This window comes from Myxocyprinus asiaticus, chromosome 46 (genome assembly GCF_019703515.2).
Source record: "Myxocyprinus asiaticus isolate MX2 ecotype Aquarium Trade chromosome 46, UBuf_Myxa_2, whole genome shotgun sequence".
NCBI classification, from domain to species: Eukaryota; Metazoa; Chordata; class Actinopteri; order Cypriniformes; family Catostomidae; genus Myxocyprinus; species Myxocyprinus asiaticus.
In genome coordinates, this window is record NC_059389.1 from 17247485 (window position 1) to 17261479 (window position 13995).

Sequence of the window (13995 nt, forward strand, 5' to 3'; positions counted from 1 at the left end):
TGTTTAACTTTTTGTATAGTCGGGGGAACAAAGCGTAATTGCTAAAGCAGACAGCAACTCTAAACAGATAAACAGCACCTGTTTATTATTGACTGACTATTTTCAAAGCATTGACGAGCTGCTTAAAATACATTCTTTTACAGCATTTGTCCACCATTCACAACATTCAACCATGCACAATAAAATATTAGAATATTTTGGGCAGTGAAATTTTTTGTTTATAATTTAATTATTGACTATAAAATAAAAGTATAATTCGATGACAGAGTTTGTGTATGAAGCTAAACTTCATGTTATGAGATGAATTTAGTTGGTTATGATGTTTTTATTTTAAATGTTTATTTTATTTTTATTGTAAACCACCAGGTAACTTATGCACATCTTTTTTAGCCTATATCTCTGACATTTTTGAAGGACAATTCTGTTAAATTTATGACTCAAAATTATTATTCTCCATTTTTTTGCGGTTAAAGAAGAGCTCAATGAAATTTTCTTTGGTTGGTATTTAAAGATTTCAGACTGATTGCAGACTAATGCAGCTGCCGCTCAAACAAACAACAATTATAATTTGTTTTTTTATCTTCTGAGGCAGCAGCTGCCAGATGCACACGGACGCATCAGGGATTTAGGTACACGAGCAGCACGCAGAACTGCCCTATATTTTGCGGTTTCCCACAAATTAACTAGAAAATCATGTCCATGATGACATGGCCCTAATATTATCAGTGGGCTTTTCCAGTGGATGTTTTTGGATGTTGTGTTTGCAGTCAAATCGTGAGACATAACTTCTCAGCAAGTGCTAATTACTACTTTAGTAATTTTAATGTTCTGTGTTGACTCATTTGTATGTACTGTATTTTCCCAAATCAGTCGGCAGATAGAGAAAAAGATTCAGAAAGAAATCTCAGTATAGACTATTATTTCTTTAGATAGCGATACTTTTAAATAAAACTAAATAAAATTAAAAATGAAGTAGAAATAAAAACTAAAATAAATTCAAAACAATAATAACGTTAGTTGTAATGACTAATGCAGCTTTCACTTTTTTAGTCTATGTTTGAGTGGAGGGGAATAAGCAACAAATAATTTAAATGTCAACAGAACGCAGTAAGAATTGTGTTGAAGGACAGTTTTGTCTTCATACACCTAAAGCATATGCATTCATTCTGAAACCACTTTGAAGTCTGTTCAGCAGGATACTAATCATAAAATCTATATATGAATTACAACAGAGATGTTTTTGTTACATTTATATTGACAAACTGTTTTTCTTAGTTGTGAAGTTTAAAATAAGCTTAAAATATTGATGTTGAGTTTACAGTTACAATTTTAATTCAAATTTATGAACAGATTCATTCGGACTTGAGTCTGACTCAGCCACTTTTGGACTTGGACTCAACTCGGACTCGACTGTTTAAAGACTTGGACTTGATGCGGACTCGACTAAGGTGGACACGCACACTACACTAGTGCCTTCATTTATAGCAACGTTGCTTGACATGAAATGGAACATTAATTAGGACACAGATGGAGCAATAACCGGAGAAGAACCTCCAACCTCTTAAATTGCAATTGACCCAGCCCATTACCACCCACTGCCAACTGACATGCACCTAGACGTAGTGCATGCTTGTGCAAAAATATAATATCTTCATGGCCATGCCCACTGACTTTGCGTGTATGATGTATCACATAGCGCTGCGCTTAAGGCATAGCACTCTTAAAATAGGGCACTATGTCAATTACATTCATGATGTTTTGGTTGTACATAAACTTAATATTTAGGGTGAGATAGAAAAAAATAGAGGGGTAGAGATTAAATATTAAATGCGAGTGTTGTCTTTCTATGTGTACTGTATATTGTTTCTTAAGAATTTAATGTCACTTACAGATCAAAAAGTGAAAAGGTTACTAGCTTTAGTCATTTTTCAATGAAGTACCTGCTTAAATGAATATAATCTCCATATTAATGCTATGTAATCACTTTAAAGAAACTCACTGATGTTAGTTGTCGTGATGAAAGATAAAAGCGCCTCACCGCAGAAATTTGCGCCATTCCTGTCTGCCTCCTCCTGCCTGTGCAGCTTCAGTCACACATGTGATTGGCCGAGCAAAAGCATGGAATTTTTGACATAACGTTGCTATTCGCGTGGAATTTCCTAAATCTGCTTAAAGGATTAGTTCACCCAAAAATTAAAATTCAGCTATTGTTTACTCACCCATGTGTTGTTATAACCCAATATGACTTTCTTTCTTTTTCTTAACACAAAGGGAGAAATTGTGAAAAAATGTTGTTCTCAGTGATGTCATAAAATGGCAGTTTATGGTGACCACACCTTCAAGCTTCAAAAGGACTCAAAAGTATACTTCAGAAGTCTAATAAATTATTCCATGAGACCCAAGCATACGATAAGGTTTGGTGAGAAACAAACCGAAATCGAATGCATTATTTAGTAAAAATGTTCACTGACTGTTGATCTCCTGTGTGCGTTCATGAGACTGCACGCAAGCTTAGAGCTCTTTGCAAGAGAGCAACAGGCGAGATGGGGCATTCAAGCAAAAGCTAGTTTTGTTTCACTTCTATAGGACCACCATCGAAAGGTTTTTTTCTGGCACTATAACCACTATCACATTATAAGCCCACAATCTAAATTATTACCTGTATGTATTTTCTTAGATGCCTCATTTATCAATAATGATCAGTCAACTTTTGTTAACCTTTAATATTTAATACTTGAGTAAAAGTAAAGATACCTTAATGGAAATTGACAAGTAAAAGTTAAAGTAGCTCATGAGAAAATGACTTAAGTATCAAAGTAACTGATATTACATTTACTTAAGTATCAAAAGTACAAGTAAGTTGCATAAATTACGGAACAGTTCATTAAACCCATGGCAACTTATTTGTTTGGTGGTGCTCATCATTTACTCACCCTCATGCCATCCCAGATGTGTATGACTTTCTTTCATCTGCAGAACACATACAAAGATTTTTAGAAGAATATTTCAGCTATGTAGGTCAATTCAATGTGAATGGTGGCCAGACATTTCAAGCAACAAAAAGCACGTTAAGGGAGCATAAAGTTATCCATACTACTACAATGGTTAAATCCATGTCCTCTGATGCAATTCAGATGGTTTTGGGTGAGAACAAACCAAATTGTTACTCATTTTCACTGTATGTCTTGCCATTGCAATCTCTAGGCACGATCATGATTTCGAGCTTGATTTCATTTTCTAGTGCTTGACGCATGCGCAGAGCCCTAGATGGCTTTATAGGAAGTGTAATCGAGCTTGAAATCCTGATCACCATGGAGACTGCTAATGTCAAGACTTATAGTCAAAGAAGGAGTTATATTTTGGTCTATTCTCACCCAAAACCAATTGGATCCATTTAGAAGACATTGGTGAAACCACTGGAGTCTTATGGATTACTCTTATGCTTTTCGGAGCTTCAAAGGTCTGGCCACCATTCACTTCCATTGAATTGACCTAACTGAAAATATTCTTTTGTTAGTGTTCTGTAGAAAAAAAAAAAAAGAAAGTCATACACAGGGTTCATACAGGCATCACTGAGTGAAACTCCAGGACTTTTAAGCTCTTTTTCCAGAACCAATTTTTCATTTTCAAGGACCTGACACAATACATGCTTTTATTGAATTCACTCTTTATTCATAAAACCATTAGGAATACAGAGCAAGAGTACAGAGTACCTGAAATAGATTACAAATCATTTTAAAACAATCCATTAATAACAATCCATATGAACATGGATGAATTCTTCTAAAATACAAAAGAGCACCTGAACTAGACTCCAAGTCATATTAATTGCAATCCATATCAACATGGAATTAGTGCAAAATACAAACGAGCACTTAAAATGGACTCTATTAATAATCCATAGGAACATGGGTAAATTCTTGCAAAATACAAGAGCACGTGAACAGACTACAAATACTTTTAATAACAATCCATGTGAACATGAGATGAATTCATACAAATAACACAAACATTCGTGTATTAATATAAATTGCACTAAATGGAAGTGAATGTATAAATAAACAAAACACGAGCATGGATTTTACGCACGTGAACATACGTAATGAACGAATCACTCTCCGAGACTACTTGTTTTTCCAAGCCATATAAAAGATTCTTTCAAAATGAACGAATCATTCATGAACGACCCATCACTAGGAATGCATTATAAATGAATATCACTTAAACGTGATGTAGTAGTCTGACATTGACGGTACTCCGCTACTTGTTGAAAAAGCTGCACAACTTTAAGAGTATAGACGTGTCACTACTACTGCACCCACAGTATTAACTTAACTGCTCCGTATCTGTTCTCTCGCAAGTGATGGATTGTCCCACGAAGTCATTGCCGGCAAATGTTTCGCCCCCTTCTTGTGGCTCTTCACTGCCGCCTCCTCAGTACTTGCCAGTCCAAAGTCCTTTTTGCATAACTTACAACGAGCTCTATGTAGTTGCTCGTGTCTGGAAAGAGCCAACCATGATAAAGTGTCAATGTCCAGCCATGCTGGACTGAACTATCATACCTGGTCAGTGTAAATTATCTAAACCATGACCATTACTAAGGTACAAATTAGCCGATTAACAAAAATGAGCACACAAAATCAACTGAATCTGAGCGTGAAAATGTCACTAAATTTTTATCAGATTCATCCATCAGAGTGGTAGTTGTAAAAGGGTGGGGGAGGGGGGAACTCCACTGTTAACAACTAATTCAAGGTAGAAGGCAGGCTATTTGTACTGTCAGTCACACAGCCCTTCTATTCAAGGGCGGTTGGGTCCTGCCTGTGGGCAATATTACAAATATCATAATAGACTTTAATTACTTTTTTATAATTTGTACACACCGCATTCACATTCCATTTTTAATTTCAAGCACTTTTAAGTACTTTTTCACAAAACAAGGTGATTTTCCAGGTTTTTACAGACCTTAAATTTTGAAAAGCTAAATTCAATGACGTAAGCTCGTTGGTAAGGTCACGCGTGGAGGAGGAGGCAGGAAGCGCGTCATTGTTTACAAGAGAAACTTGCACAGACCACAGACCAAGCACCGTTCACAAACCAAAACAGTCCAAAAAAAATTTCAAACACGATGTCTGAGGATTTCGATTTTAGAAGAGAAGAGGAGATGGAGTTTTTCACCCAACCCTACCAATTTGAGCCCGAATACACCGATGAGGAACTGAGGAAGATGGAGGAGGCTGCAGCAGCAGCGCAATCACAAGTTCCGGGGAGGCAGAGATCTATGGAGACATGGTGGTGCACATGTAGTAAATGCCAACCAATGCCAACAGAGGCAGACAGCCTGTGCTGCCACAGTTGGACCATAGCAATCCCACTGTTGGAAACAATTAGTGAGGCAGCCGGTGAGAACACTCCTAGTCCTTGCTGCATTACCAAACATAATGGTTTTCCACCATTACTGAGCCCCAGCATTTTAGAGGTGTTTTTAAGTTTGCCACGAATAAACTGGAAGCGCTGTCCGAGGCCAGAAGGACCCAGTGGTACCCTAACAGTAAAAAGTATCATGTTATGTTTGTTACTATAGCTACTATATAGAAATATATAGGCTATATACAAAGTTTTCACACATACCTGAGTTCACTGGAAAAACAGCATGGGCACAGCCAATGAATTCATATATCGACCCTTTGTTTCTTTTGATGGTCTGAAATCCTCAGGGGTAAAATGTTCACTGCACACCCTCCAATATTTGAGAGAATGTAGGGGTGTACTGATATCCATCAATCGCTCATGATCATGTATAGGCAATCAATGAAAAGTTAATATTATGCATTTACTTTGGGTTTCTGAAGGTTGAAGCATCCAGGATACACACACCAAATGACCATTTTGAACAATACACTTATACAAATACAAATCTACAGCAAAGACAATTACACTTTTGTACAGCGCTCCTTCTCTTTTAAATAATGACACGCTTCCTGCCTCCTCCTCCACGAGTGACCTTACCAACGAGCTTACATCATCCCTCTCATGAGCGCGTGTCACAGAGATGTACGGAAGCGAACATCTGTAGTTAAAAAGTATACAAGTATTGTTATGTTTCTAAAAATAATCAATCGTTTGGATTCAGAAGAACTTTATTTGACCAACTGGAGTCGTGTGGATTATTTTGATGCACCCTAAAAATGCATTTTGGACTGTCAAAAAAATGGAGTACATTCACTTGCATTGTTTCAAGGAGGAGGCCTGAAATGAAATCCTAAAAATCTTAAATTCTGTTTTGATGAAGAAAGAAACTCAGATACATCTTGGATGGCCTGAGGGTGAGTAAATTATCAGCAAATTTTCATTTTTGGGTGAACTATTCCTTTAATGGCACATTCAAGTCACATCAGAATGATCATATTTATGAGATGAGTGTAAATGAACACCATAGTCTATAAAAATTGAAAGACTGAAGGAGGGAGTTGAGTCATATTAGTGAACAGAACAGAGACTTGTGGGGGTGGGCTCTTTTCATTTGGGCCAATAAGCAACCACCCAGAACACCCCGGCAACTGCATAACAATGTGCTGAAACACAGTTAAAACAACTTAACAACAGCATAGCAACAACCTGGCAACCACATACGGTAGCAACGCACTAGAACCCACAGCAGAGATCACCTTGACAACTGCATAGCATTCCCCAGCAACCATCCAGAAAACCCTAGTCACCACATACTGTAGCATACATGTGCTACAAAGAAAATATAACACTTTAGCAACCACCAGAAAACTAGTTTTGCTTAGGCAAAGACCATTCACATCTTCATAAAATATAAAAATAAATATCATGAGCGCTGGTACAGTAATTATTCATACACATTATACCTTGTTGAAATGTAAAATGTAAACGCATGTGATTGACTTTTATATGAACAGGTCTCCTGGAAAGGCGGGAGACTGATCGCACATAACTTCATTATTTAAAAGCTTTCATAATGTTTAAGCCTAAACGTGTAAAATTAATTAGTAAAAAAAAAAAAAATTTAACTTGCACGAGCAGTTTCTTGTCTTCCCCAGTAGAGACAGACAACGTAACACGTAATCTAGTGCGCGCTTCTCTTGTGATTTTTATTCAGATTCATGATTCGCAAAATGAATCATTCATACCACTTTTTGAATCTTTTTGGTCAGTTCAGAGGAATCAAATTTAAAAGATTCGAATCAAATTAATCTTTCAACGAATCACACACATCACTATCACCGATCTGCATGCATTTTTGCATGTACAGCTGTTATTTTTTTTTTGCGGTATTCAGTCGCAAAAGTAACGAAAGGGTCTGGAGAATTTATCGGGGTAAAAGTATCAATATTCTCTTTAAAATGTAAATTTTATCTTCAAAGTGAAAGTAAAAGTCCAGAGAAATATTTATACTCAAGAACGAATATTAAAAAACTGTACTTCACTACAGTAACAAAGTATTTGTACTTCATTACTATACACCTCTGGAAACACATTACAATACATATTGCAACAGTTTCTCGGTGAAATTAACACAAGACACTACAACAATGACTTTATTACCTTTCAAACAAATCATGAGTAAAAGGGCAGATTATCAGTTCATAAACACATACTTTTCACCCTATTCCTCACACAATTCTCACATCAAAACACTTTTACTACAGCACATGATTTGTATGGAGATATATTTTTAAAATTTTGCATTACATTACAATTTATACAGTAAGCTTGTTTAAATGCAATTACGTTGTGCAGTAGCTCAGCTGATAATTGCATTTTTCATCGCTCATTTGCTTTTTCTGACACAATCGGTTAGGTTTAAGGTTTAAGGTATTGGCAGGTCGATCTTGTTGATATAAAACTTGATAACCATTAACCTTAAAAACCTCATCTGTTTGGGAGAAAAAAATAACAATCCAGTGGACAATTCACTTTCACTAAGCAATAAGTAGCCATGTAATATAATTTTGCAAAAATGTTTCCAGTCATAATCTGTATATATGCTTTTGTGTACAAGTAAAAAAAAAAAAAAAAAAAAGGTTAATGGCCTGTAGATTTGAAACTATTATTTTTTTATTATTATTGTCTAAACTACAGTTTGAGTTTCATAGCATGAATAACCACTTTATGTAGGCCTACTAATTAGGTTTTCTTTAAATCCATGGTAACTTAGCCCTTGTGCGTCAATAAAATAAAAAGTTACTCAGAGGTCCTTAGAGGACAAAAATGTCAGTGTCAAAAAACTGCCATAATAATATTATATATTAATATTATTTTCCATTTTTAATGAGTTAATTTTTTTTAACCAACATCAGTCCTGATCATAACTACCAAATATTTATTCATTTTCAGGATTTTAACCCTTTAAATGCCAGTTTGTTTACATAATTCCACTGTTTTTACACACACACACGCACAATTTCTCAATACACACAAACAAAACACACTCTGACATCCATACCAACACACCCACACAATTTTATCTGCATCATTAATTCAATTAGCCTGTAGTGCTCTATAATACAGCAAACAGAAAATAGGAAAAAAGCATGTATATGCTCCATAGGCTAAACAGGAGAAAAATGGCACCATCTGGTGGAAAACATTACAAATGTACATTTTGAAGCCAGGGCTCCAGAATAAAAGCATAATATCATAGAATTCATGATTTTATGCTTTAATGTCACTGGGATCAAATATTGCTGTTTTAATGGGTTCCAATGGGAAAATTTTTATCCTTAAGGTCCTGAGTGTAACTATTTTGTGTATACAGTGTATTAAAGATGTATTATAGGTCGCACAAGAGTTAATAAACTTGGGCAATATAAAAAACAATGCACTGTGCTCATAGGTTATTTTTCCAAAATACAAAGTGAAAAACAAATAAATAAATAAAACCACACTCATCAAAAAGGGGAAAATATCTGAGTATGATGTACAAGTTTACACATGCTTTTGTGCATACGGAAGAAATCTCACTGGTGTTCTATTTCACTTCTGCTTTCCTGCTCTTACACATATTGGGCTGGGCTGGTTTTCTACCAGCTCACATACTTATATTTTTTTCACAGGCAACAAGTGAGCTTCAGTTCATGTGGTAAGTGAAGCAGGTTGCCTTGATTTTCTAAATTGTTTTTTTTTTCTGAGGGGGGGAGGTTTTGTTTTAGCTCAATTACAAAATGTACTGTCATTTACTGGTTACTTGCTTCCATCAAAGGTTGACAAAGAAGATGCATTACATTCCCGTCTCTATATTAGTATTCCTGTGCATATTATCTCAAGTGTACGGAGGTGCAGTGTTGGTATTTCCAATTGATGGAAGTCACTGGGTGAATATGAAGGTGCTTACTGAGGAACTACATACAAGAGGGCACCACGTGACGGTGCTTAGAGCCTCTAACAGCTGGTATATCAAGGAGGAGTCTCCTTTCTACACCTCAATCACTGTTTCTAACAAAGGTGGCATTGAAAAGGAACTGCTTGATGCATTTGTGAGACAGATTCTGGTCATCAGAAGACAGAAACTGTCCTTCTGGAACCACCTCATAATGGCATTAGAGGTTGGAAAAGTATTTGAAGAGATGCACCGCAATCAACTTTTGATGATGGGAGAAATTTTTGAGAATAAAACCTTAATGGATTCAATCAAGGATGCCAAATATGACATGGTTCTTACCGATCCAGTTTTTGGAGCTGGAGTGTTCCTGGCCCACCGCCTTTGTCTCCCTCTTGTTCTAAATGCACGTTGGACCATGCATGGAGAGGCACATTTTGATATAGCTCCTTCTCCACTTTCATATGTTCCTGTACCAGGAGTAAAACTAACAGATAAGATGACTTTTGGTCAAAGAGTGCATAATATAATCGGCTACTTTTTTTCGCTTCTTCACAAAAAATATTTTGTCTACTCACACTACCAATCTTTCTGCAATAAATACTTCGGATCAGAAATCCATTATGTTTCCCTCCTTCAGGATGCAGACATTTGGCTCATGAGAAATGACTTTACCTTTGAGTTTCCACGACCGACTATGCCAAATGTGATCTATATGGGCGGCTTCCAGTGCAAACCCGCTAAGCCACTTCCATCTGATCTTGAGGAATTTGTGCAGAGCTCTGGACAGCAAGGTCTTATTGTCATGTCTCTAGGGACCCTGTTTAGCTATCTCCCACAGGACATCACAGAGGAAATTGCTGCAGCTTTTGCCCAGGTGCCACAAAAAATAATTTGGAGACACACTGGATCTCGTCCTGTTAATATTGGTAATAATACATTACTTGTTGATTGGTTACCCCAGAATGATCTGCTTGGACATCCCCAAACTAAAGTGTTTGTAACACATGGAGGCACTAATGGAATTCAAGAGGCCATCTACCATGGGGTGCCCATTTTGGGTCTGCCTTTAGTATTTGATCAACCTGACAATCTTTCTAGAATGAAGGTTAAAGGCACAGCTAAACTTGTGGATATTGCTGAGTTGGACAGGACTATGATTCTACAGGCACTGGAAGAATTGCTGTATAACTCAACGTATAGGGAAAACATGCAGAGATTGTCCCGTCTGCACCATGATCAGCCAATGAAACCCCTTGATCGTGCTATCTTCTGGATTGAGTTTGTCATAAAGAATGGAGGGGTGTCTCATTTAAGAACACAGTCATTCAGAATGTCCTGGATTGCTTACCACTCTATAGATGTTATTTTCACTCTAGTGGTAACATTTGTGACATTTTGTTTTGTGATTTACAGTGTCATAAGATGTATGTGTTTTAAAATGATATTTAAAAGGAAAATGAAATCTGAGTGATTTAGTGTTAAAAGTTTGCCTACTTCTAAGATAACATTTTATAATCAATATTGTTTTTTTTTGTTGTTGTTTTTTTTATGTGAAAAATGAAAATCTACTTTTGTTTATTTTTAATGCAATACATAGCTCATACATGAATCACAAACTCATTTGCAGTGTACAATCACTGAATAAAATCATCTTTTTCTATGTTATCTTTTCTGCTTGTTGTCAAGATCACAATTCTGGTAACTAATTGTTATCTTTAATTCAATAAAGTCCACAGGTGTAAGCTCACTGCAATGTTGCTTAACTATTCTGCATAAAAACTGGACTCACTTGCGAAAAACAAATTTATTTCAGTTAATCTTATACAATGTATGAGTATTAAAAAACCTTGTTGAACAACAATGTGTGCTGTGTTTGTTTAGGAATGGAGGAAACAAACAGTTCTTTATAAATCTGTAAAAAGGTTTGCATTTCAAGAAGGAAATACCAGTGCCTGCAAGGCAGCAAAAGAATACTGTTAAAGTTTAGATGAAATGATAATTAGATTGTAAAGAGAGGGGCAGAGATTGATAATAATATACAATATAAATGGAGCTGCTTCTGTGCCTAGAATATGGCTTAGAAATGAAAAAAAAAAAAAAAAAAAAAACAACAACAAACAAATAAAAAACAATCCCAATTCAGTAAGCAAATGTAAAAATTATATTATAGACCTTTTTCACAGACTGTGATGACATGTTTCCGCCTTATGTATCAGTGTAAATATATATATATATATATATATATATATATATATATATATATATATATATATATATATATATATATATAAAATTATATTATACATTTTTTAAATATTGAGTGTAAATTTATAACATTATACTTTGCTCACTTGTTGCCTGTGAAAAACCACAGCTGCGAGGGGTTTTTTATTACAGCTGCTGAGAGAGTGACAGTAAATTTGGCATCTTCTCCCATTTTACTGTGTTAATCCAACACTCTCTTTTTTTAACTCTTCTGGAAAGTCATTAAAATGTAATAGTGGATTTTTTCCTTTGATCTTGGAGCAAATGGGTAAGTAAAAATAATATTTGCTGTGATCTCCCATTCACTCCCATTCACCGCTGTCAAAGTTTACCCTGCAAATGTTTACTTCCATTCCAAAACCCAGAGTGTGAAAAATATAAAGGTAAAATAGTGCCTAAATGATTTGCATGTGCAAAGATTTGTAAAAGCATAAATGAAGTTACAAGTGTGATAGAAAAATGTACACGCACAGAGGAAGATTTGTGGAAGCGTAAACCAAATTGCAAGCTTAAAAATAAATTGCATGCGCACCGGACGTTTTGTAAAGGTGTAAATCAAGTTGTAAGTGTAAGAAAAAAATATTAGCTATACTTTAATGCTTTGCATAAGTGTAATTCATGTGTTGTGTATCTGTAATTGTGTATTAACACAAAGTAAATTTGGTGTGTATTCCTCTGACTTCTTTTTTTTTTTTTTTCACGCTTACACTTTTGGCACTGTTTTTGCACCTAAACATGGCCAAAAATATTGCAAACCTACAATCAGTGATATGCAAGCAAAGAAAGGGCGTCATGAACAGCTAAATGGATTGACCGCGTATAATCAGTCTGTATGTGTAAAATAAACTACTGCAAACGTGTAAATGACTTGTATTTGTGGCAAAAATATTTTCCAGAATTAATCCGATATACACTGTTCCACCTTCCCTTTGTTGCGCTCACACTTTTGGCACAAATTCCTTTCAGTTTTGCAAGCGCAAGGGGAAGGCAGGTCTACCTGATTCTAGTAACCAATCAAATTAGGTTTTCCTTGACCAGTTTACTCTGACCTGATTGGTTTAATGATGTGACATTAAACTGAAATATTAATACATACAAGATTTATTTATATTTACTATTAATCATCATTGCCAAGGCATTTTGGTGAATAGATGGAATTAGCTGGTATGACAAAACTCATGCTAGAAAACAAATGAATAAAGTAAGCCTCTCTGTAAAACTCTGTGAACTCTGTTTTTAGAATGAGTTCAATGATACCAGCAAGTTCCATCCATCCATCCATCCAACCAACCACCCATTTGCCATGCCAATGATAATTGAAAGTAAATGAAATATAAATAAAATAATGAACAAGAAGAAACATTTGAACACCAGTATATCACATTACAGTATATCAATATATGGTGTCAGCTCAACATTACACTCGCAATAAAAGAACGTGTATGTATTAATATTTCAGTTTAATATTTAAGAGAGGAGAGATACCCAGAGGAAGGACACTGAGCCATATGAAGAACAAGTGATCTGTCACGATATTAAACCAATCAGGTCAGAGTAAACTTGTCAACGAAAACCTCATTTTATTGGTTACTAGAAGCAGGTAGACACGCCTTCCCCTGCACACTTGCAAAACTCTTTTCAGTGAGAAATTTGCAGAAGTTTATTTGACACATTCAGACTGATTCTACACGGTCAATCCGTTTTGCTGTTCATGACACCCTTTCTTTGCTTGCATATCGCTGATTGTAGGTTTGCAATGTTTTTGGTCATGTTTAGGTGAAAAAACAGTGGCAAAAGTATAAGCGCAAAAAAAAAAAAAAAAGGAAGTTAGAAGAATACACAGCAAATTGACTTTGTGTTAAAATGCAATTTCAGATTCACAACACATGAATTACACTTATGCAAAGCATTAAATTATTGCTAACATTTTTTCATATGCTTGCAACTTTCCGTGCGCATGCAATTTATTTTTTACGCTTGCAATTTGATTTACGCTTTCACAAATTTTACTCTGTGCATGCAATTTTTTCTAACAGCTTGTAACTTCATTTTTACAAATCTTACTCTGCACATGCAAATTATTTAGGAACTTAGGGGCGTGGTTGTGTGTCTGTCTGGGGGAGAGAGAGCGGTAAGGCAACGAAGATAATCCCAAAGGTTGATCTCTAACACCTGTTTATTATTGTAGTGATGATGGAGGGAGACATAAAAAGGCGCACGAGGCTTCAGAGTGACAGAGAGAGAGAGAGAGAGAGAGAGAGAGAGAGAGAGAGAGAGAGAGAGAGAGAGAGAGAGAGAGAGAGAGAGAGAGAGAGAGAGAGACTGTACCATTGTGTGCTCGATAGAAGCCTTTACTTGTTTGTTTGTTTGTTTGTTTGTGT

General features: G+C 35.7%; 1 protein-coding gene across 1 annotated transcript; it reads left to right on the forward strand.

Annotated features, from left to right (window-relative positions):
• Nucleotides 1–9032: 9032 nt before the first annotated feature.
• LOC127435597 (UDP-glucuronosyltransferase 2C1-like) lies at nucleotides 9033–11199 on the forward strand. The gene is made up of 2 exons (XM_051689168.1): nucleotides 9033–9109; nucleotides 9230–11199. The coding sequence occupies exons 1-2, from the start codon at nucleotides 9105–9107 to the stop codon at nucleotides 10818–10820; spliced, it is 1596 nt and encodes a 531-aa protein (XP_051545128.1). The 5' UTR covers nucleotides 9033–9104; the 3' UTR covers nucleotides 10821–11199.
• Nucleotides 11200–13995: the final 2796 nt, after the last annotated feature.